Raw genomic sequence first — 26336 nt, forward strand, 5'->3', positions numbered from 1 at the left:
ATGATGTACACAAGAAACAGCTAATAAGGAATAATGTGCCGTCCATTACTGAATCTGTCCTCCACCATGTTGAAAGGTTCTGGTCACCCCAACTCTCAACCTTTTTTTGGGGCCCCGGCATTCTTTCAATACTAGAGTAATAGCTTTTCCTGGAAACCAGCCATGTCCTCCAATCTCTTAAAAAACACCCCAGGGTAACCAACTGTTGTCCCACCTGGCTCAAAATGGATATTTGTTTCAAAATGAATGTTAAAAGATATATTTATGTTATTTTTGTTTCAAACTAAAACAAAGAATCCCTTGCCAACAAACTCATGTACCAATAAAGGACCTCCAAGCATGATCATGAATGTATTTATACACTGTTTATATAGTTTACAGGAACATCTGTGCTGAGTTGGACTGGAAGTCCCGAGGTTAAAAAACAAAGACACCTCCAAAGGTGGTGGAGAACCTGTGGGACTTCCAGATCCGGACTGATCAACTGGAGGTGGCGAACCAGCCTCGCGGTTGTGGCCTTCCAAAGCGACGGTGACATCAGCAAGAAGAAACACGAGAAGCTTGAAAAATACCATGGGGCTAAAAGAGGAGCTAGAAATGACATGGAGAGCAAAGGCATCATGGTGCCGGTGGAAATCGGAGCACACAGGGCTGTAACCCCCCAAACCGGGACAGTGGGTCAAGCAGATTCTGGGAGTGAAAGACCTGCATTTTATTTGGCAAACAGCAGCATATTTATGAAGATTAATAATGACTGGAAACAGAGGTTAGTTGATAAAAATAGCTATTTCATTTTATTTCTTTCATTAAAGTATTGTCACATAGCATTATACATTTTCAAAAAAATAAATAAATTCAATATTTTGTGTATAAAAAAAAAGATGTGTTTCTGAAGACCACAGACAAATACCATCCATGTGTTTGCAGTCGTCACCTCTCTGTTGCTTTGGGAAATATCACTTATAATGTTCACAATAAGGCATCTTTGAATACAACTTAAAATGCTGTTACGGTTATAAAAAGGGCAACCATACACTTATATATGATTAAGTATAATAAAAAAATACACTTGTTGCATTCAGAGCAATACACCCATAGTCATTACATCATTAAATGCTGGCGTCACCACAGCGCCTTTCAGAATCAGGCTCAACCCGTCGCTGTGTACGTATCTAAATCCTCGTTGTCGCCCTGAAGAGTGGCAGAGACGGGCAACATAAATAGTGTACAGTAAGAGCCATTTCTAGTTCATTTGTAGGTCTTACTTTTTTTTATAACTGAATTCATACCCTTTTGGTTATCACATACAAAGTGCAACATAGCAGTTAATTTCAATCTTATTTAATTAAGTGATATAACACAACATTTTTGAGTACTCTTAACAACTATATGTTTTTTCCTATCTGCACAGGATTTTTTAGTGTTTTTGGAAAAAAATCAACTCTGGTAACATCTGTTGATATCATAATAAACAGTTGGCTCAAAAGTAATGGAGGGTTAAAGATGTGTTAACACTATAAAATTAACACTGGGAAGTCTGGATTTGCAGGCATCAAGCTAAAAGTCAGCACAAACAGCAAAAATATGAGCAAATCTTGCAATGTTGAAAAAGACCCAGAGGAGGCCGACAGTGTCCTTTATATGCCCAAAGCATTATACATGTTTAAGGCCCTGTAATCATATCGCGTCTATTAAACTGAAGCATGATCATGTTGATATGTGTGTGTATACTGCACATTTTAGTCAAACCTGACGATTTAAACATTTAATTGACCAGATAGCCTTGAGTTGAAGAATAGTTGAGAATAACGATTCCACACTATAATATGTTGGAATAGTTGAGTTTCAGGTTTCACTTTTACAGCGTGTTCACAGCTGAAATTCTGAAAGCAGCGATGAAAAAAATACCCCAAACCGGCCTGGGATGAAATGAAATTATTCAAACTGCACATTTTCAGCATGCTATTTTTTTTTTTTAGATTATCCATCTGTTTAAAAATATATAAATTCTAGTTTTATAAATATATTTGAGGCCTGAGTGTGAAGTACAAACAAATCAGACCATGACATTACATCATATTTGAAAAGCTGACGTCAACCTTTAAAGCTTTGCAAGGGTGATAAAGTCAAACGAATAAACAACAAACCCTTAACAGATCTAGGGTTGGCATGAACATTTTCTTTGCATGACTTGGATGGAGAGTGACGAGTCGCCCAGCTTCAGCTCTCACTCTTCATGCATAATAAATACGTATCGCCGAGAAAGATAAATGCATGAAATTGGGCTAAAACGAGCAGCTTTTGAGTTCTGCGATATGGCTCTGGATCTGGATCTTAAATGGAAGCTGTAGGTCATAAATGCACAGTCAGCAACTGAAGAGGGAATTGAAAGCAGTAGCGGCTGAAGGAGGGAAACGCCTGCCACAACACAACATAATCAAAAATGTATAAAATCAAAAGACCAAGCCCCCCCCCCCCACGCCCCTCCCCCACCCATCCCTCTACACTTGCATGCACATGCACACTTACACACACACGAATCCTTCTCCAATACACACACAACCCACACCTTTTTGTTTTTTACGCTGTAATGCATGTGCGTATTAGGCTCCGTCTTGTTTCGCTGAATAATAAAATATGTTTTTTTTAAAAAAGAAAGAAAGAAAAGAGAACAGTAGTCAGTTTTGCCTGTAGCTATGAAGTTCAGCTTGTGTACGATGTTTGACGACGGCTTTAATAGAAGAGAACTCAGCTGTAGTTTATCTCTATATTGTGCAGCCTCTCTCACTGCTACTCGCTCGTCCCGGTAGGTGAACCATTGGAGCGCGTTGCAGGCTTTTTTGGGGGGCAGGAATTTTGGCAACGCCCCAGTGACATCAATTTTCATGATCTGTTGAGTGAATTTATGTGAACATGAAAAAATCTCTCTCCCAAACTTTGAAACAACATGTCATCTGAGCTGAGAGGCAAATACTTTGGGCTCACTGTGTAACGGAGAATTGGGGAAAAAATCCTGTAGAAACAAAATGTTTGCTTCGTCATCGCATCAAGACAAACTTAGTTCTGTTTGACAGATTTTTGGAAAAGACTAATTGATGTTCACAAATCGGGACTGAACCTTCTCATTTCCGTGTGGATTGTCCTTTTTTTATACCCCCTTTTTTTTAATATCAGCTCAAGGGGAGATACGATAACAATCCCTTATCATCAGTACCAACAGGGACAACTTCACCCCGCCGGCCTCTTCTCAGCTTTTCAGGATTTAAGTCTTTCTTCCTGCCTTTCCTCCAATGGGAAACACCGCAGTCTGAAAAGTAGACAAAAAAGAGAAACTGGATTAACTTCCAAAATAATCTATAATACCACATGCTTTATTGGCCCGCCGTGAATCCGGGGGCCGCGTCTCCGTCTCGTATGGATACGAGCCTCAGGACAATTCAGAGCCACTCGACTTAAGCATCTCTGTTCTCAGGTTTCAACATTTTGAGGAGTCACGTACAAAGTAGTTGCAGCTGTAGCTTCTCAAAACGGCGGTATATTGGTGGTATTTATACTGCGTCTAAACCGCAGCGACTAAGTATCTTGTAACTTTCAAAAACCATGCACAGACGTCCTTAGACAATGTGGTGTCTATTTCATGATTGAACAACTTGAAAAAGTAGAGTTTTTGGTCACTCCAAATACATCAAATACACGCAGGATGAGCCATAGCTTAGTTTAGTCTAAAGACTGGCAGCCAGGGAGAAAGAGCTAGCCGGATTATTCTGTTTTTATAATGGGGTTGGTCATAATAAGTACTATTTAAGCACTTAATAGTAGTAGTAGTAGTAGTAGTAGTAGTATGTAAATTGCGATCAAAACAAGAATTTTTTTTTTTTTTTTTAACAGATATTTGGACTCTCTTCGCCCAATGACAGCTGGGATCGGCTCCAGCCCCCCCGCGACCCTGAATACAGGATAAGCGGTAGACAATGGATGGATGGATGGATGGATATTTGGACTCTATGATAATGACATCACGTGCAACAAGCCCAAAGCTGAGCGCAAAAGTAGAAGATTTTCAGGCTCCACATGGGTCTGAACATTTGATCCTTGAGCGATTATGAGATTTTGGCTAAACGATCACTTTAACACCCGCTGGAGACGCACACTGTGGAAGCGTTTTCTCCAGGAATGCGGTACCCGTGTGTGCTCCAGGTGCGAGGGCCTCAAACAGCGTACGCTGCTGCCACATCCCAACTACGAGTCTGAATGTATTGCATACCGACGTGAGGGAACGTTATTACATTCTCCATCTGGGCCGCAGATACGCGGCTCTGCGTGGGTCCGATCTGCAGGTTGAGAAAACACTTTAAAGTCAGCAAAGGAAGTTTTTGATCCTGACCAAACAGTCTGACACTTTGCATACATTTGTTATACTTGAGAGTATTAATAGATTAAACAAATATAAGGTGTTTGACGTCTTTGTGCTAAAAGTTAATAGGCAGGTAGCTTCATATTAAACAGGAAAGGAAGTACACTTTTTTTTTAACCAGAAGGTTGAACTATTCCTTCACTAGGTCGATGTCAGCTATTCCATTGCGCTTTTTGACTAACATTCAAATTGACCCTTTTGCCAAGCCCCGCCCCCTTGACCATGGACTGGCTAATGGTAGCGTAGCATCAGCCAGCTCCAACAACTGTCATTTCAGATTATCTCGATTTTCAGGCTGTTTTTTCTAGATTTGGAGGTTTGTGGTTGGTTCAGATTAGTTTATTAAAGGATCTCCGTTAGCTGTGATCTTTAAGCTAACCTCCCTGGGCTCCACATTTACAAACATACAATAAAACATCGCAGTCCACATAAAGCTATAAACTATAGCTAGAATATTTTCACATCCAACGAGGGGAATGAAAGGTTTATCTGCCGCTGAGAACACTGTTGGAAGAGAAGATTGGTTTGGGGAGTTTTATTTTGCTTCTGTCAACTTCCAATGAAGTATGTTTTACGATCAATGTAATGTTACTGTCTGGCGTCTTTAGCTAGAGCAACGTAGCTGCTATTTTTGGTTGGACATAAATAATCTCTCAACGGTCCTTCCCATAATGTTGTCAGACACTAACATTAACAATCTGAGTCTGTCTGTTTCAAGAACAAGAGCTTGATTCAACGCGGGCTAATATGAAGACTTGATACTAGAGAAGCAACAAAAAACCCTCTGTTGAAGTCTGACGTCTGTTGGCTGCTGAAGTGATGTTTGTGCTACTGAAGCATGCTGCTAACAGACCCTGTGATTGTGATGCACACTACCATTTGATATTGGGTGATATACCGCAGTGCCACGGTTGTAAACGTTGACTTCTTTGTTAAAGTCGAGGTCAGATGAAAAGAAACGGAAAAAGAAACCCAGGACAATTCCCAATGAAAGGAGCAAGCGGCACCAGCTCCCCATCAGGCTTCCCTCCAAATCCGCTCCACCCAAATGATAATAAACGTAATCACGACTATTGTTAGTACTCACAGCTGACAGGTTGATGACTGAACAGGCAGGCAGGCAGGCACACCAAACGTAAAGGGAATTTGGTTGCTCAACTGAAGCGTAAATATTTGTGTTCCGCTGTGACGTGAAAGCCCATCAGCATTGAGAGTCTCCTCCTGTCATCACTCAAAATTCAGAATCAGAAATGGAGACAAAAAATATGGTAGCGATCTGTGGTCTCCCAGTGCTCTAGGATAGAACCTCACATTGGTGCAGAGACCGAACGAAACTATGAGTAGAAACCAGAGTGTCTATGGTACAAACATCGATCCGAACACCGCTCAGAAAACAAGCATTTTTAAAAGTTGTTATTTCTTTTTTATCCGTTTATTGCCATTCGTAACTCTGTAGTAAACCAGCAGATGTGTGGCATGCTATACATTTACATTACATTTACATTTAGGGCATTTAGCAGACGCTTTTGTCCAAAGCGACTTACAATAAGTACATTTGTCAAAAGAAAGACTTGAGGCGCCAGAATAGAGAAGAGTCTGGACTTTGCTGAGCGACATTTGTTTGATTTCAGCGATGGTGGTACCAGCCAGCCAGCTGAAGCAGAGGAGCGAAATGCTCGCGTCGGGGCATGTGGTTTGACCAGTGTTTGAAGGTAGATGGGTGCCGTTCCATTGATGTCCTCACTGTGCTGGTTTACTACAGCGTTACGAATGGCCACAGTGAATACAGCTCGGTGAAACTCACCAAGCACCTCTGGGTGATGTTCTGAACTTAGACAGGACGGTGTTTGATTGATGCCATGATTGATGACGAAACATTGTCGGTGTCTACCCCCGTCCTCTCCGGCGCGTCGAGCGCGAGTGACGTGAATAAACACTAATTATCCTGCGTGTTTAGTATGAACACACCTTTAGTGCTGGAAATTTAGGTATCGGAAAATCTTTGGGGCCCCTCTGCCAAAAACAGCTGGCGCTAGACCTACCTTGCTAAACAATCGCAACATAGCTGAGCATATATGAGCATTGATTACCTTGGATCGGTTAACGCCAACAGATGATTTAATGAAAATTATAACGGCCGTTATTTACTTATGTTATTAAGGAGAGATCACGATAAGAATCAGATTGAGAGGATTTTCCTTTTTATTGAAATTCAAACTGCTACAACATGTGCAATAATATCATAACATAAAATAAATTACAACAAGAGCCTTCGTGAAAAAAGAAATAGTGCCCTTGTCACTGTAGACCTTTTAGAATCTTAATCAAATCATACACTTCCAGCTGAACGAAATATCAAATCAAAGCAAATAATAAATACACATTGAAAAACATCAAGAAAATGCAAGGGTTGCCTTCTAACTCAAACGCAATTAGATTACAGCCTCTAGTCAGTGAAAATTAAATCCAGGATAGTAAATAAAAATGTATTTATATTTATCTTTATCAAATAATACAATTCAAGTCGAGTGAAATATCAAATAAATGCAAAAATAAATACACATTGAAAAACGTCTGAGCCAATCAAAAGTGAAATCCGGGATAGATGATAAATTACAGCTCCACTACACAGTGTCTAATGCAACGTTGAACACTTTGAGCAACGCAGCATCAGGCTACGAGTCATTTTCAGTGGAAGCCGTTGACATGAATCTCCAAGTGAGTTAACGTCTACAGACTTCCGTAGGCTATGGAAGGGATGGTTACTAAGCAACCGCCCAATTAAATGCAGACAGAAACTCCCCAAACCAAGCTGCCAATACTGTTGAATCATTTCAGTATATCCTGTATATGTAAATACATTGCATATATATATATATATATATATATATATTGGATATATATATATATATATATATATATATATATATATATATATACTTAAACATTCAATGTAGCATCAAGGTATACTTTAAGTGCCAAGAGTAAAAGGTCTCGTTATGCAGAATGGCCAGAATAACTATTTGTTATATTATTGGATCATATTCATTGTAACATTAAAGAGTCACTTGTAGACCAGGGTCATAGTTCATTTTATTATTTGATTTTGCATTGCTAATCTGAATTTGCAAAGTAACCAGTGATAAAAGCCTTCATGTAAACGGAGCCTTTGAGATGTTGGAATAGAAGAAGCGACTGCTGTTGTTACCAGCGCTTTATATGCTGCAGGTAACTAAACTCAACTCAAGGCAGGCGTCATTCTCCCGTAAGTCACTTTACTGAACAGCTGAGTAGCCTCCAAACATGACGAGTCCAAAGATAGCAAGAGGACCAATGCGCTTTAAAGAGGACCGGTTATGCTCCTATGCATACTCATATTTCAGGTTACTGCTAGAACATGTTTACATGCTTCAATGAATTCAAAACGCTCTGTTTGAGCTCCTGCCCCTCCCTCCTAGTGAGACCAGATATTTCTCCATTTGTGCTTTTGAATTTTTTGGCTTTGCAACTCCGGAGACCTTTTACATGCACAAAAAGTAAAAGGGGAAAAAGCAGGAAAACATAATGGGTCCTCTTTAATGTTCACTACAAAGAGATAAAAAGACACATTCACCAAGCAGACATCACGTAGCAGCCAAGCCCCACCCCCTTATTACTTTTTTAAATACTGACCAGATCTACACAACTCATGTGAATGACCTGGTTTGACAAAAAAAATGGCGACTGTCACCAGAAGGTGATGAGTTTGCCCGTATGTCCTCTGCTCCTTTTATTATGCAAGAATAAAATGAATGTGTGGCAATGTTTTGGACAAGTAGGAATGTCATTTTCAAGTGTTTTTCGGTCGAACAATATCACTTTTTGGGAATCTGGAGCCACAATGATTCGTCCAAATTGTCTGGAGCGTCAATTTGATTTGAGAGCACAAGAGGACATTTACACCACATCCTTTGTAGTGAGGCTGACTCACTGACTCAACTTAATTCTGTTCTCGTCTGTTTGTGTATGTTACACGGAACAAAATGTACATCCACTACAACATGTTTGCTTCCCACACTCGAAAACCAGAGACAGATCGTGGCTCAGGTGTCTTGGCTGATGCAAAATGTTGCTGACGGACCTGTTGACATCAGGACTGCAACACACTGTAATGTCTTCCCAGGGGAGGTTAGCCTACTTAATTGTTTCCTTGCTTTCGATTCTTCTGAACGCAGCTGGCGCTGCTCGTGTGTTAGTCTAGTTACAATACTGCGGTCGCATTAGAAAAAAAAAACATGCTTCTTTGCTCTCAAGTTTTAGTGAAAGCTTGCAGTGTCGCCACAGGGTTTCCTTCGTCATACTCACAGTCCTGCGGCGCTTCCGTGCTGACAAAGCACTCACTGAAGAGGCAGTACATGGTGTGGCAGAAATTGTCCAGGAGAGACTTTGGGGAAGCAAATCGCCAGCTGGACTCCGGCACTCTGTCGGGTTCTTCCGTTAAATGATCCCAAGTGTCCTGTATGGTCTCTGGAAGCTCGTGCTGAAACGCCTGGACACATATGGAAACACAATGCAAGCGAGTGAGAGACGGAGCAGAGGCTAGATGCGATCCATAAAGGGGCCTCTAGAAATGTCAGATCTCATAACAAATTCCTCAACAATCCCATTCACCGCAAGCACGTTTCAAAATGCGATAATTGAGGCGGTTCATCATGTAAAAGTTGTGTGAAATTCGCCGACGCAGGCATTTTTCCCACAACGCAGTGAGCCTGTTGAGTGAAAGGCATTCACGTGACTCCGACTATTTATCTCATCTGAAGATAATCTCACTTGCTTAAAAGTGTAAAGGCCATTGGTACAAAAACACACAAGCATCGAGCTCCAGCTAGATACGTGACTTTCTTATTACCTACCACGTAATATTTATATACCTCCATCTAGACATGTAAAATTGTCATTATTATTGACAAACATACAGTATGTTTTATAAATGCCACAATTCATACAGGATAAAAAAAAAGAGGCATCTCCTGCCATCGACTGCCGTACATATTTCATCCAAAATAAGAGCCCATGGTGGCCCACTGGAAGAGGTGTGACCATATTCTTTCCAAAATAAGAGCCCATAGTGGCCCACTGGAAGAGGTGTGACCATATTCTTTCCGAAATAAGAGCCCATAGTGGCCCACTGGAAGAGGTGTGACCATATTCTTTCCAAAATAAGAGCCCAAGGTGACTTTGCCTCTCTTCTAAAATACAGACCAAGTCTCTGAGTGGAAAGGTGCCGCGTTAATGACAAATCCATTCTTCCTACTAATCAGGAGATCAAAGCGCTCCTCCACTCACAGCAGAACCGTAACCTCCCGTTGCTGCCAGAGCTCTGGAGCTGAAAGAAAAAGGTAGATAAGATGATGTTCTTATCATTGGGGAAGTCGGGCCCTTCAAGCCAGATTGATGTAGAAACTGAGCTGGGAAACTAGCAGGATCCTGGTAACTATGACGTCCACGTGAAAAAAAGAAAGAAAAGAGAAACAAGGCAACCAAGTAGCCAAAACCCTGCTAACTTGAAAAGAAGGCACAACTTAAAAATGATGAGAGAGGACACACGTCCAACTGCAAATAACAAGATAGAACAAACCAGACATAGATCTCAATTAAGGCATGTGATCTGTCTGTGATCAGTCCAGACTGACTGTCTGCTGACTTTAGACTCGCAGTCTACTTCGACACTGGCCACAGGGCATGGACTGATAGATGAATGATAGGAACGATGGTATGCAAGCATGTAAATTGTCTGTTTTTAGTTATTTAGTTTTTTTGATGTGTTATCTGTGGAAATCTACGACTGAAATAGTCCGGCATGCTTCTCATTATGCCTCCCACCCCCATGACGATCTAGAAAGTGTTTTATTTGGCTGCACCCATTGGGACAACATGGTTTTAACGCAGCGGTTGATGAGAACACGTACTCAAACTAAATTAGGTGGAATATTAGATTGTTGAAAACATTCCAGGAATGGATCATGGAAAATGAAATGTGAGGGAACTGCCAAAGTAGTCATTACATTGCAAAATACGCACTCCGCTTACGCACTCCACTAAATTAACCAACCAGAAGCAACATTTGATTTTCTGATGATAATGGCCATTCATTCGCCAGTATTGATTAAATAGGATTAATGTGACATGCATCTCTTCGTCAAATGTCCTCTGACCCAGAGTCTGAGGAAAATTAACTTACTTAGGGAATTTCTTCATTTGAAGAGGCACCAAACGCAGCTGCAGCCCCAGATATGTGAACTCAAGCTTACCTCGGCTGGGTGCGACTGTACGAAGACGCCCTCCGCGTCCCTGAAGCGTCTTTCCAGCTCGGTGGTGTACGGACGCGACGGATGTCTCTCTGGCAAAACCCGGATGATCTGTAATTTTGCACATTTTGTCTTTAGTTTGACAAGATGCTTTCTCACTCAAAGACGGCCAATCGGCCGGATCTTTGACTCCTTGTGCAGAGACAAAAACAAAACTGTTGACTTGGATCAGTGAGAGGATTGAAATTCACAATTTGTATTTGCACTAGGAGGAGAGACCTATAACATGAAGTCTGAACTGCTGGTCTACTACTACTTGCCCCCTAAAACAGGCTAATAAAGTAATTAACTGAGGACCCTGTCATTCATGCAAAACAGAAGCTTCCTTCCCAAGATCTCCAGATACAGAGACAAACAAGTAATAAATCGCCTAAAACTAGAATCATCACAGTGACAACATGCGGCGAATCAAATTCAATCCACTTTTTCTGTTGGTTATATGTGAACCAGCTTCCTCGCTGTCGGTTGCTGTGCTGGCGTTTCACAGTCCACTCTGATGGACTCTCTTCAGTCTTCAGTTGTAGTTATTTGCAATCAGTAGGCAATTCTGGCTTCAGGTGATTATCCTTGCAATAATGAATGGCAAATCTATCAAAATATGCTTAAAATTCTTAAAATGACACTCAAACTTACTGGAATTGCTTTACATTTTAAAAAATATTTTGTTGAAGATAAGAGGCTTCTTTTTTGGGAGCAAAAAAATTATCTTAAATAAGATAATAATAAATAATAATAATAAGTTCTCCCTGCAGAAAAATATAAAACAAATAGATATTTTCTGTATCCTGATTTTTTTTTAAATCCTTTACTAAGAAGGCAAATAGACATTTTTATTCCAGATTATTGGTGACCTTATCTTGATCCTGGAAATGGAAGTTCACCTCGATCCCTGGTAAGCATAAAGTATGTGCCTCTGCCCTGTAGCAGTCAATGGCTGACATGTGTTGGATCTTTATTGACTGATTGATGGAGGTTCAGTCTTATGATTCACCTCCAAACTGAATTTTCCATTTGGGGAAAACACATGAGGACACATGTCAAAAGAGGACCAGCACTACAAAACTCATCCCGATGTGAACAGGATTTGATTTGTGTGCGAACGATGAACGGCTGCAGAATGGTCATGCTCCAGCTGTTAGCATATTTATGACCCTTAACCAACTTAAAATAAGCTTTTTATAGCGGACAAAATAAAAGAATGATCTTCCCGTGCTTGATAATGTTATTTATGCAGGTAGTACAGTCATACCTAAAGATCAGTTGGGGGAAAATAAGGCTCTTGTTTTTAAAAGATTGCACACATAAAATAAAATAATTTTTTTTGGGGGGGGGGGAAAGGTACTTACCTTTTTTAACACGCCTTGATTGACCTGGAACCACAACCTCTGGAGAACCAGCTCATCCAAGTCCACCAGGTGTAACCTCTGATGGGTCGAGCAGAGGAGAGGAGAAACATGTAATTAATTAATAGGTTTGTGAGATTATGTGAATCTATTACATTAGATCAGAGATAAGATAAGAAATGTGCGTCAGTAAAAAAAATGTACAAAACAGTAAACATTTTATTTTGAATGTAATTGTAGACAGACTAAGTGGTTGAATTCACATATGAAATTGGAAAAATGAAACACTTATATTTATTCGATTCGATTAACGATACAGTAGTTGGTGATTCGATTCAAGGACAATTTTTTTTGTAACGATTTGATTTGATTCTGTAAACCATGATTTGATTCAGTAACTTGTAACCAAAATTCTATATCCATTAAATAAACATGCAATAATGCGAGTGAGACTATCTGTATTGTTCTGAAAGGTGAAAAACAGACCACATAATTACTTATTTAACATATTTATTCTATAAAAAAGTAGTCCTGCATAATATTTTATGCTGAATACAAAAATGTAATGCTCAGTTATTTTTTTTTTACATTTTTCAATAAACTACATGCTGGCAGGGGAGAGAGTGTCTTAAACATATTAAAACATTAATCATAATTAAGAATCACGATTCATACAATTAAATGCATTTATATTCATTATTGGTGAAGCCAAAACAATTCATTCTATTTATTTATTTTAGCAGATCGATTTATCGAATGAATCGTTACACCTCTACTTATATTGCACACAAAAACATTCATAAGTTAATCATGTGTCAGGTTTTGGAATTACGACAAAGTACGTGGCAAGGCTGAGATACTCAAGCCACATAATAAAACTACGCTCAAGTACTTGGTTTCCAACTACTTGGTTTGAAGAGTCGTGTAAACGTGCACGACGAGCAAAAGTTTGCCTTCCCTTGTTGGTGTGGTGAGCTAGAGCTAATGGGATTTCTTATTTAATACTTCACACTACCGTCGATTGCAGACAAGAAGTCTGAAAGTTTGAGTCTCGGAAGGCAAAGAACATCGTATGAGAAGTCGAGAAAACAAGGATTGTGACTTTTACCAATCTGTTGATGTTTGACAGTTTAAAGACTTCCTTATGGTGAACCCTGATGGTGTAGTTGATGGGGAAGTTGTGCTTCTGTAATGCAGAGTGAGAGAGAAAGAGAGAATCAACATGTGCATTTCATAACTCAGACAGCTGTAGAGAGTTCAGTTCAGTTCAGCTTCATTGCACCATACGGGAAGTTAAGTTCGCTGCCACAATAAGCCGAGCCGTCCACATAAGAATAAAAGAGCAATAAAAAAAAAAAGAAAACCCACCACAGACGCTACAAGATGTTCTTAAAAAAGAACTTCCTGCCGGCAACAGATGTTAGCATATGTTGAGTGAATCTCCAGTATGTTTAGGTTCATTTGAAGGAGCTCAGAAACGAAAATAAATAACTACTGTTGCATTATGGGAATTGCGTTTAAAAGAAGTTGTTTATGGCGTCCATCCCAAATAAAGAGCTGAATGTATTACATTTGAAAAAAAATCTGTCTTTTGCAAATGCCCAGAATTTATGGAATTTGACTAAAGTGCTTTTAAAACTTCTTTTGTGGAAAATCACACTTTCGACTCTCGACCAAGTTAGACAAAGCTTCTAAAAAGATTCACACACGGATGAGAACGTTCACGTTTGCTTGCTTGCTTCCAAGTCGACTGAGACACGTTCGCAAGCTTGCCATCATTCTCTCACCATGTACCGTCGCCTGTGGCTGAGGCTGTCATTGAGCGTCTTCAAGGGCGTGCACATGCTGGCGGGCGTCGGCGCCATCAGAACAGGCGATAGCAGAAACAGGCCTACGGGGGCAAAAAAACAAACAAACGAGATTAGCTGTCATTTTTCATGTATGGTTGAAATAACATGATGCTTAAATGTGTAAAATACATTGCAGCTGTCTATCCAACCCCCAGACCCTCGGTTCAGTTTCGGATTCCAGGCCCCTCCTCAGGGGACGGACACTTATCTTAGAGTGGGCAATTGACCGTCTCATCATTGTTTTAGCAGATGTGTGCTGTGTCAAGAAGGGGGCTTTCTTTTTTAACTCCAAAATAACCACAGGTAACGGGGTGACAGAGGTCGGGGTCACTGGACAAACCAGCCAATCAAGCAAGAGAGTGATCATTCCCACAGGTGACTGGTATGTATGCCTGCTGGCCAGAATACAATGAGTTCAGTCAACCTGACAAACTGGAAACTGTTCTGTTCAGTCTTTATTTGCCTTCCGCTCACATCGGCGTGAGAACAGGAATTCGTTCAAAAACAGCATGAAGAGCAGATGGCATTTGAATTTACAGAAATAAATAGATAAAAACACCACAACAAAGGTTCTCTTTATGACATTCAGAACATTTAGTCTGTGCTAACTGTTGCAGCTTCATCCTTCATAGATGTGTGTACACATGTGTGGCGTTAACTTTCCTGTGTTATATTCCAAACACAAGTCTTTAATGTCAGTAATTGTCATTTTTGCGCTGTCAAAATGTTTAGAGCCATGTGGAGGCAAGTCGTTAATCACCAGATTTGATGTGTACTCCTTTAATCAGAGAGGGGACATAATTATGTTTTTTATGAAAACGCAATTGCCAGGGATTAAAGGTTGAACATCTGTGTGTTTCGTGTGTATTCCGCGTCCTAGACCACGTTTACTAGCATCTATTGATTTTGAAACATTAATTTCTAATCACATCCAGTGTAATATGGGTATTATCTTTGGAAGAATTTCAGGCAACACATAGTAGAACACTGAACCTCTTTTTTATTATTTTATTGTTTATTATTTCAGTCTGGATCAAAGTGATGGACCGACCACGTGACGTTGCCTCCCGGTGCCTCACTTGTTTTTTTGTTTTTTTGCATAAATCTAACAAAGGTAACATATTCTCTTCCGCTTATCAGATTTCTCCCTGATTTCTGTTCGCCTACCAATCAGAGCGATCTTTCCTGGTATGCTGGTAGGTGTCATTTTAATATTTCCCAAAAACACCTCAGCGCTCCACCTCCAGTGGCCCCCCAGGACAGGTCTTGGGAGACTCTTCAGATGTGGATCAAGACTTGATGAAAGAATAGGTTCAATGGGGGTCTCTGCTAGCCAAAGACTCCTGGTTCCTATTCCTCATACATCCTGTATTTCCATAAAGACGAATCAAGGCCACATGTTGAGCTGTTATTGCTGCATCAAAAACAACCGGTGACTCTTGTCATTCAATCCACCTCAAACCCCCCGGGACCCCGGGTGTTTTGTGAATATGGTATAATTGAATTAGGATAAGTAGCAATTTGATTCTGCATTTTATGTGCATCTGCACGCTATCATTTATATATTTTCTTTGCACTTTACTTTTGGTATTTATGATTGAATATAATTGCACATATATAAAATTTTATAGACATTGTTCCAAATGTGTCAATAAAAATCAGTTAGTTATGAATGGTGTTTTTTTAGTTGTATTTGGGAGGGGAGGTGCATACAAGGCAGAACTGCCATTTTATTCACTCACATTATAGCATGAAAAGGGTTTTTTATTATTATAAAAACATGTCTTTTAGGAAAAGAAATCCTGTTAGTGTTATCGTGTTTGCTACCAAAGAACTTCTACAGATAAAATATTTAGGGTAGTAAGTTGTAAAATTGAGTAAGTAAGTAAAATTGATTTATATAGCACTTTTCACAGATAAAATCACAAAGTGCTTCACATTAAACAAAGTGCAACAGTTACAATAAAAACAAAGCATACATGCACAGATATACACACAAGCAATTAAAAACAGAGACAGAGGTCTACCCAAACACCAGCTTGAATAAGTGGGTCTTAAGGTGCCCTTTAAAGATTTCCACCGTATCAGCCAACCTCATAGGGATGGGTAAAGCATTCCACAGCTTGGGGGCAAGAGCTGTGAATGCTCTATCCCCACAGGTCTTTAGATGGGTGTGGACCGACAGCAGATTTTCTGACCTAATGGAGCGTGCAGGGTTGTGGGGGAGAATTAACTCGGAAAGGTAAGCAGGGCCTGACCCTATATGTCAGTGTGAGTGTTTTGTAGCATACCAGTAACCAGTGAAGGGAGTGGAGAAGAGGGGTGACATGGGAGTATTTATTTGATTTTGTAAGTAGCCTAGCAGCAGCATTTTGGATGGGCTGTAGGTGGTGGAGGACAGTATTGTTGAGAGAAGAGAAAAGTGCATTACAATAGTCAATACGGGAAGAGATGAAGGTGTGGATGAGCATCTCCAACTCAGTTGTGGAGACCACACGCTTAAGTTTGCTAATATTGCGCAGATGGAAGATTTGTTTTAGTGAGTGATTTAATGTGAGTTTCAAATGACAGTGATTTGTCAAATGTCACCCCTAGGTTTCTCAGGCTTGGGCGGACAGCAAGCGACAGTGACAGGGACCCAATGCTATGTTTAATCATGGGTAGACTACTGTCAGGAGCTATGATTAGCACCTCTGTCTTATCAGTGTTTAACTGCAGAAAGTTTTCTGCCATCCATTAATTTATGGCGTCAATGCAGTCAAGAAGTCTCGAACGACTGGCCATCTTACTTCGTTTAAAAGTGAATTTAAGTTGTATATCATCTGCATAACAGTGATATTTGATGTTAAAACTGCGTATGATCTGACCTAGAGGCAGTATATATAGGGTGAATAGTATGGGGCCTAACAGTGAACCCTGTGGAACAACACATGACAGAGGTGAGGACGTGGAGAGAAAGTCTCCAGATGAAACGGAAAAACTCCTGTCAGTGAGATATGACATGAACCAGTCTAGAGCAGTTCCAGAAACACCCACCCACTCATGTAATCTCTTGATCAGTAGATGGTGATCAACAGTATCAAAGGCCGAGCTAAGATCAAGGAGCACAAGTAATGAGCAGTATCCAGCGTTAGAGGCCATCTGAATATTATTATGTACCCTTAACAGTGCTGTTTCTGTTGAGTCTTTTTCTAAAGCCAGACTGTCAAGCCAGTCATAGAGATCTAACTTCTCAAGAAAAACTGTGAGTTCATTAGCCACAACGTTTTCTAATATCTTGGATAAGAACGTCAATTTCGATATGGGCCAGTAATTCTTAAAAACTGGTGGGTCAAGATTAGGCTTCTTGAGTATAGGTTTTATGATAGCATGCTTAAGCCTGTAGCTAGTGAGGCATTTACAAGAGCTTATACAGCAGAATACTAGATCTAATAGTGTTTACTTTCTCAACAAAGAATGATAGAAAGTTATCACAGTCATGTTGGGAAGATGTTGGTACAACAGTGGCAGGAGATGACACAATTTTACTAATGGTGTTGAATAAAACCTTAGGATTTCTCTTAGAGGGGGAGATTAAGTCAGCAAAGTACGCAGTCCTGGACAGAGCGGGCGTTTATCAAGGAAATATTCACAGAGGAGGGCTTTGGATTCAGCAGTGAGTGATGAGGAGCACTCAATGGTCCGAATACCAGGCAGATTGGACAGCGTGGAGATACATATTTTCACGCCTGAGAAAGTGTGTGTGTTGTTGTATATGTGTGTCTGCATGTCTGTTTGGATTCAGTAGAGGAAGTAAGAACTTTTCATGAGGTGTTTCGCTCCATTGGATCCAATTGCACCGCAAACACACAAGGGGAGATTTATTGGCCAAAAAGGTTTTTTTCTTAGTGTAGTAAATAGAAACCCAACATTGATTTTTGCTCAAATAACACAACTCACTGTTCCTCAGGCGCACAATGAAATAAGCAAAGAGGCCTCTGTGCTCCGTGGCCCTGCAGCGTGGAGTCGTCTGCATACAGACCTGCAGTCTGATCCCAATTAGCGCCGTTGAAAACTTAGTTTATGGGCTCGAATAAAATACAATCAGTGTTTGTAAGCGCTTCCAAAAGATCTGTTTCCCTACCGTCTTACTTGCTGGGCATATGACTTGTAGCTGACACCGTGTGTTTACTTTTATGCATTTAAGTTTGTCTGTTTGAAATTATGTACTCTGGATTTCAACCAGCATCCTCGTTTAATGCCTGCAGCAAACGTCTTCCAATACTAATTACCATATGAGCAAGTTAACTTCTTTACCTTGTGCAGCGCTGCGACATGTGATACCACAATTTTACAGATCAGCTCACGTGGCACAAGACTTGGCAGGGATTCAGACCGAAAATAGTCGCATTACAACGGAGCAGAGCCACGTTGGTGGGGGTGCATTGTTTCAGGTCCATCACAACCTCATTAAAACCGTGATCCAAGAAGTCCAGTTTGAGTAACGAATCAACACGTGTAAATGTTTACGAGGTGTCAAAACCCTGAACAACAGGCTTATGACATTCCAGCAATATTTCCTGTAATGACAACCACCTTTTTTAATGGGATTTGTGGACGGGCAATTCAAACTGTAGATATTTAATAACATTTCATGGCAATCCATCGGTGGGGGCTGGAATTGAATTTTGACCTGAACCCCAAATTTGAACAGCTGTTGTGCAGCAAATTATCTTCTGTTTATAAGTACAGGACTACTACCAAGACCTGCGTGTCTCTAAAACCGAAGACACAGTGACACCACCATGGAGTCTCGTTGCCAAAAAACCTCTTTGCATTGCAACTAAAATGTATTTGATATTTTTTGCATAGAACTTTTGACAAGAGGAGACTTAATTATATTTAAAGGCTGTCGAGAATGGAAATTCACTACGATAAAGCTATCGTGACTCATGATAAAATCCTATATTATCCCATCCTCATCTGCATTTAAGCTTCATTAAGATGGTCAATGATATGGCTCTTACAAAGATGGATCGCACTGGTGCATCAGCTGCGGATGAATGGAGGTTATTGAATGGAATCAGACTGTGCTTTGTGATGTGATTTCTGGATACATGTGGCCTGTTAACTGATTGAGCCAGTGGTACATTGATTATTTTGTTCCGTATTTCCAGATGAGTAAAAGTGTTTCTCTTGTCTGCAGTCGATGCCATGAAAAATAAAAGTTTGGAGAAGTTGTTGAGTTACAAGACAGATTGACTAACGGAGAGGATCTTGGACAGCACCCCCCCCGATCAGGACTGAAGATCAGAGCCAGAATGCGTGGAAGTGATCCAGTGATCATCTAATGCAATGGGACAGCGCATGCATGTGTTGCTGTCTGTTTTTGTATTGATGAGGGGACTTTCAGAATGATGGGTTTGCTGTTTGATAAATCCAAGTCCGACGTCTATTTGTGTAGTGAAACACTATTGTTGTACTTTTGGTGGTTTAAATGAATGTAGTTTAGTATGAAGGAAGGAGCGAAGGTGTTTTTTTGTTTGTTTATGGTCCCATTCAACTGCATGTAAAGGTCAAATGTCATGACAGAGCTGCCACTAGAATGGTTCTCTCCATCCAAGTTGATGGGTTCCCTTTTTGATTGTGAACAAATATTTACGCAAGATAAAAGAGAGTGGAAGGATATAGTGAGTTTGTATGTATGGTATTGAATTTGAAATGGCTGCTTTTATCCAGTACTGTATACATTGAACCTGATGGGATAGGAAGTATTTAAATCTTTTGATTTTTTTTTTTAATGCAGTGATCTGATCCTGGGCCTTTATGCCTTTCAAGTTAAATGTATTGACTTTTGGATTTAGAGAGGAGAACCAGCACAGGGGTCGCTTTACAGCGGTAATGGAAAGCAGATTTAGAAATTCACAAATTTAATTTTGATGATGGAAATGCAGAAATGCAATTAAGGAGAGTGGGTGTTTATTACATCTGTCCAGTTCTTCGTTGATGCTATGTAGTGATTGGGGATGAAATTAAGTTGGAATATATTGTTTGGATTTGTTGAAACTTGCATTCCAAGGTTTTTATTGGATTGAGTTGTGTGGTTATAAGTTGGTTCCACAAACGAGAAGTATATTCTTGGGGTTGTTCGATATAGCAAGAGGCATAATGTTGTCATAAATGTCAGTCGGTCTAAAAATGCCAATGTTGTTTGTTGCAATTAGTCCCACTATTGATAAATACAACAAGCATCACATAAATCAGCTGTAACCCATCTGTCTTCATCATCTCTACAGAAGACCGGGTTTAACCCAACGCTTATTGTTTCGATTTTGTCATACAAGTGTCAAGGGCCGTAGCAGAACATGGTCATGCAATAAATGGTTAAAACGATTATTTGACCATTAAGACACCAGTCTCCTCTCTTTCTGGGTGGGTGCAAAATTGTTTTGCAAGGATTAAACTGTAGATGATTTAACTACTTGTCACATTTTGTTTCTGCTCAATTAGCCTTGAGCATATAGCCTTTTACATGAGGTAATATACTGTGAAAAAACTGTAACTACAGGGACATCTGAAACAAATCTATAACAGATGTTTATAGAAAACTGACTCTTGTCTCGACATTTGACATCAATCATCAGTAAATACACCGGGTCTGCATTTTTTCCAAAGGCTGTAGTGCTTTGATCATAGATATTTGGCCAATACCTTTGAAAGATAGTCAGTACATACGGAAAATGTATGATAGTATTACCTGCCAAAGGCATTTACATAACACCCATTTATTTACAATTGGACATGTATTTGGCATGAAGGTAAATATGTGTATTTCTCAATTGCAAATTCCGTGTATTTGATTAAACACATTTTACAATATTGTTTTTATATAAATATTATATAAACGGCACTAAAAATGTGACATTTAGTTTACTTGGATAAAGGATGGATGGAAGGGGAGAAGAGTTCAATCCTAGTTAATCCTTCATTGCTTCTCTCTTGTGCTTTTTCAAGCTAGGCCATATTAACGTCTACTATTGCCCTTGGATGCAGGTTTTGGACGGTAAAACCAAAAATAGAAATGCATCAAACAAAAGGACTAAAAGGCTCAATATTCTAAAAGAAGAGCCATCAGGTAACGTTTATGATAAACATGATGTGGTTAGCTAATATGTGCCTTTTCTTTGGAAAATACAGATTTTCTAACTAAACTGAACTCAAATAAAACATCCCAGCATTGGTCCAGAAAAGTTTACCCACGTAGCAGCCCCTGGTTTGCCATACAGTAGGTATTTGGATCCAACACTACCATTAAGCAATGCTTTTGATCATATTTTAGTGTGGTGAAGAAAGATAATCCTTTGGCAAGACAGAGGAATATGTGGTTACGATCTACTTAGTACCTTCTATTTCAGGCTCGAGCCTCTGCTCCTTTTTCTCTGATTAAAGAAACACACCCCTTATTGTGAAAATAGAAAGACCAGATTGTGTGGTTTCAGTCTTCCCTGAGGTATGGCTTCATGGTTGCAGAGCAGTGTAAGCGGGTTGCACAGTTGCCACTTTTAGTCCATTTATATATACTGTGGCTTTTTTTCCATCATAAATGTCCTGTTCTCTCCTCACACTCACAAACATTACAATACGCACACACACATACACACACATACACACACACACAGAGTAAAACACACACCATTTAAACCTGAAATGTGACTCGACTCTCTTTGCCAACAAAATTAAATGCTGGTTCTCTCTTTGCCAGAGAAAGATTATCGCGGAAGAGAAACCATGGGTTCAACACTAAACATGGACTAATGCCGCCAACCCAGAAATCGAATAGTTTTCAGCCTGTGCCAGTGAGCTATGTGAAATTGGTGATGCTGCAGGTTGTGGACAGCATTGTACACTAATGCATCATCTGTATAAAATCGAACATCCACCCCACATGCCAAAAGGTCCACCATACCTTACGTCTTTGGCCCACATGGTCCACATGGATGGGGCATCAGAAAGCAAGTTGAAACTAATTTCCTCTGATTTGCGCACAGAAGGCTATAGCCTTAAAATTAAGTTGGGTCTTAAATCCAGTGCAAGGTTTAAAAAAATATATATATTTATGGAATCTGTGCCGATCAAACAACCTTCTCCGGGAAACATTATCGACCACAAAAAAAAACATTTACGGTAAAACTAACACCAAACACAACCCCAAGTCAATTCCAAGAAGATTTGGAAGGAAGTTCCTTCTGGAAGACACTTTATACTCTTGTTCACAAGTCACAGAGTGAGCACACATGTTTGCCAAGTTGCATGTGACTTTATTTGCAGAGGAAAGGCTTAAGGTGGAAGGACCAAATTTTAAAATATAAAAAACTATCATATGTTACAAAAACATATTCCATTGTGCAGTGTGGGACACTGAGCTGTGGCCCAGTATATCCATAAATACACCCGCCTATAACTGTTCACGCCTCTTCTCTCTTCACCCAGTTACAGTAACCCCAGCACCCATAATAGATGTTTTGGCACGAAGGTATTCAGAGCGAACTTAAAGTCATATTGACACAGTGCAGTTTATGAGTCAGTCCTAAAATTGAAAATTGCAAAGATACTTTTTGCTGGTATCATTATCCCAACAGCTGGTCAATGTAATTCATGAGCACATTTTCTACATACTTTTTTGCATTGTATTCACCCACATTGGACACTTTGAACCTCATCATACTTCTGCACTAAAATACATCGTTTTTGATGCATGGTGTTGTTTTCATTGTGGACGGTACCCGGCACTGCTTTGGGTACCACTTTGGTTAAAACACTGCAGGCCCCTACTTGGTCTTTCAAGAATTGATATCAGCGTGACCCGTGAAATCCAGCACACACACGCCATCTTTAAATAGCAGACTACCATCAGTCAGAATTTCCTTCTTAAATCAACTACATCGTACACTACACCAAACTACGCCACACACTACGCTTAACAATGTATGAAGTAAATGTTGTTTTATGCTTGAACATCTATCAATCCAGCCAGCATCTGCAGTTACAGACAAGTCTCAAGTATCATTGTGCTTCTGAACTTGAAAGAATCCAAAGTGACACATACTTCAACAATCTCACCAACACTTTCAATGACATTTTCTGATGCATCTTTTTTCCTTCCGTCACTTATTCTGTTTGGCGCTGCAGCACAGCTGGATCCTATCACAGCGCGCGTTGACAAAGAGGCAGGGAAGACTTATGAACACATTAACACGTCACAGGTTAGAGTTTCCCATCTACATCGCATTCCTTTGAACGTTACATGAGAACGTTTGCCACCCCGACTCCCAGGATCGTCAGCCGCCAGAAGGTATTCCTGAGTAACTGTAAGACTGCCAGGATGCATTGACCGTATCACTTCCCACACATAGTGTGCCTGCATCAATATTCTCTTTGGACAGTGCTATGTTTTATTCTTACTACAGGGACATCTGAAACAAATATATAACAGATGGCCATTTAACAGGAACGTGTTAACCTACCCCAACGTACAAAGAATATTTGACATGTATTTGGCATGCATGTAAATATTTTGTTGAAAATGACATGCATCTTGCAATACTGTTTATGAATTGTGACAGTTTAAAGTAAAGCACTAAAACATGAGTTATTTGGTATTCTGGGAGTATCGTGTAATTAGAGAACAAAGGGATTGGCAAACTTTCACCTTAATGGGAATGAGTTCAGTCCTGGTTCATCCCTGGTGACCACTTGTCTTACTTGAGTTTGGCAGAATGCTTTAACAATTTGACAATTATAAGGATTACACATATTTGTCGGGGATGAAGGAAGATTTATATTTCCCTTTGCTGCAGGTTTTGGACATTAAAACCAAATGTAGCAATGTGCGGTACAAAAGGACTAAAAGGGTCAATATTGTAAAGGAAGAGCCAATGGCCAATAGTTCTAATGTAGTGGTGTGATGTCTACCTGAGCAGAGAGTGCAGTTGCCCTCCCTTGCTATCTGAGCTTCTCTTTGTTCTCTTGAGAAAGGGGGCCGACTCGCAGCCCAATCATGTATCACACACCTTGCAGAGGCCAAAGCAGCCATGTACAACTTTCAGCAGGTTTACACGTGACTCATGAAGAAAGTTCATCATTTAGCAAGACCGTTGCCAGACAACTGAATTATCTGGAATGTTAAAAATTAGCCCCAACTCACGGAAACACATAAAAAATATAAAGATTGATTTAAGTTGTTCTTTAGGTCTAGCTGGATGGCTGCATTATGTCAGGGTTGCCAACTCTCTCCAAAGAATGTGAGCACATTACACCAATTCTTAAATCCTTACATTGGCTCCCTGTATGTCAGAGAATTGATTTCTAAATCCTCCTGCTCACATATAAATCACTACATGGTCTAGGGCCGAAGTATATCACTGATATGCTCCCACTACATAAGACTTCTAGACCACTAAGATCTTCTGAGACCAATCTGTTAGTGATTCCCAGAGTAAACAACAATCACGGCAGAGCATCATTTAGTCACTATGCAACAAATGGCTGGAATAAACTTCCTGAAGATGCAAGACTTGCCCCAACTCTGACCACTTTTAAAACTAGACTGAAAACTTTTATGTTCACCTTAGCTTTCTGCTAAGTCATAATGTCTGTACTGTTTTATATTATTGCAAATATGTTTTTATTCTCCTTGTCTTTCTGTAATGCATTTTAACTTTGCCTTTATTTTCTTTTAAATTCTTCTATTTTGTTACTTTATTGTATGACATGTTATGATGTGAAGCACTTTGAGTCTGCCTTGTGTATGAAAGGTGCTATACAAATAAAGTTGCCTTGCCTTGCCTTTCAATGAAAATAGCGCCAAAAGCCGTTAAAAGTCACCAGACGACACAATTTGCATCACTGCAGGGACTTAGAAAAAAAGATTTAAAAAATAAATACAAAATGAAAGATTTAAAAAATAAATCTACAAAATGAATGAGAAGATCAAACAATATTTGTCCATATTTAAAAAGCTACATCCTAATACAGAAATCCAGAGAGGACAAGTGGGAGAGAAGCTAAAACAAAACCATCTGCATATCACAGAGGAATCAGAGAAAATATTATTCTATGCTGTGTTGGCCTGTGTATTATAGAGGGTCAACTATGTATTAAATATCCAAAACAGATGGAGAAACTTGTCTGAAAAAGTAATTGATGTAACATAGAAACAACATAAAAAAAGACTGTGGCAAACAGACCGATTATCCAATTATCTGCAGGTACAGGGCTGCCACACAAGTGACTAATATTTGATTTCCATCACCTCCACGGCGGTCTGAATCACTCCACCTTTCAAATGCTGCCGTTCTCTCACAATTTTGGGGAAATCGTGACATGCAGAGTTGGTAGTTGAGGAGCGCCGGAAGTGAGGAAAAGCTTTCAGGGCTATTTCTTTAGGTGAAAGTAGATCCGACAGAAACGTTCGACAGCAAAGTCTGGATGACCCGGGGGAACCGTGACACCCTTCCTGAAGATATCAGGTTGGGGTTACTTTTATCTAATTCAACGTTGAAATCCTGGACAACACAAGGCATTCCATTCATTTTAGCAGAAATCTCAAACAAAGATCGCCCCAGAACCTGAAAGTATCAAGCCAAACTATATGCACGTCTGGATACTTCTAGTGGTAAGTGAGAAAAATGCACATTGTTTTGTGGTTTTGGGTGGTGGATCTAAATTGAATGCTGTGATTCATTTTTTCACATACAGGTTCACCGTATTTGAACTCTTCAGGCTTTTCAGGCATTTTCCAATGAAGACAACGAGCGGCCCTGTTCTTTATGGCTCGAGGTAAGTAGGTCAGTTGAGGCGCCATGCTTCTGAGGTATAGACTGTTGGCATTTTTATGGTCGAAGATGCAGAGCCCACCCATTGGGATTGGAAATAATGCAGTGGGTTTTTCTTGGGGGGGGGGGGGGGGGGTTCATGATCAAACCAACCTCCACCAGGCTCTGCTCTGAACTTTTAAACACTAGCAACCTATTTATGACACTCGGACCGCACTTTAACACAACACAGATCCCGTCACATACGCCTCACTAATGGTTCCAAACAACACATTTTCTTTTCCACATGTTCAACCAATTTGTTCTTTTTTTTTAAGACAAGCTAAATGAGCTATTTCACAGATATTTGCCCGTCATGAATTGTTTTTAGATTTTGTGACGGTTCTGAGAAGATGACACTTCCCTCTTTGCGTTGCGATCCCCTCTGCTGCGGTTGAGCAAGCAAACATAGTGGACCGAAGAAGGCACGTCATACTAGAAATGACTGGAACGTTGGATCTGAAGCGTCATATTAGACTCAGCTCAACCTGCGGATGTGGTTGTTCTGTACACACCCAAGTATACAATTA

The 26336-nt window shown here is 40.0% G+C and overlaps 1 protein-coding gene across 1 annotated transcript in view; it reads right to left on the reverse strand.

The window, feature by feature from the left end:
- Positions 1-2588: 2588 nt before the first annotated feature.
- il34 (interleukin 34) overlaps positions 2589-26336 on the reverse strand; it is a 34731-nt gene continuing 10983 nt past the window's right edge. The window contains exons 3-8 of the mRNA XM_084017348.1: positions 13892-13995; positions 13213-13290; positions 12108-12185; positions 10705-10812; positions 8759-8942; positions 2589-3307 (exon numbers count right to left, since the gene is read on the reverse strand). Coding sequence (XP_083873474.1) covers positions 3171-3307; positions 8759-8942; positions 10705-10812; positions 12108-12185; positions 13213-13290; positions 13892-13995 — 689 coding nt within the window. The 3' untranslated portion in view covers positions 2589-3170. The remainder of the gene's footprint in view (positions 3308-8758; positions 8943-10704; positions 10813-12107; positions 12186-13212; positions 13291-13891; positions 13996-26336) is intronic.

Source organism: Eutrigla gurnardus, assembly GCF_963514095.1.
Source record: "Eutrigla gurnardus genome assembly, chromosome: 9".
Taxonomy (NCBI): Eukaryota; Metazoa; Chordata; class Actinopteri; order Perciformes; family Triglidae; genus Eutrigla; species Eutrigla gurnardus.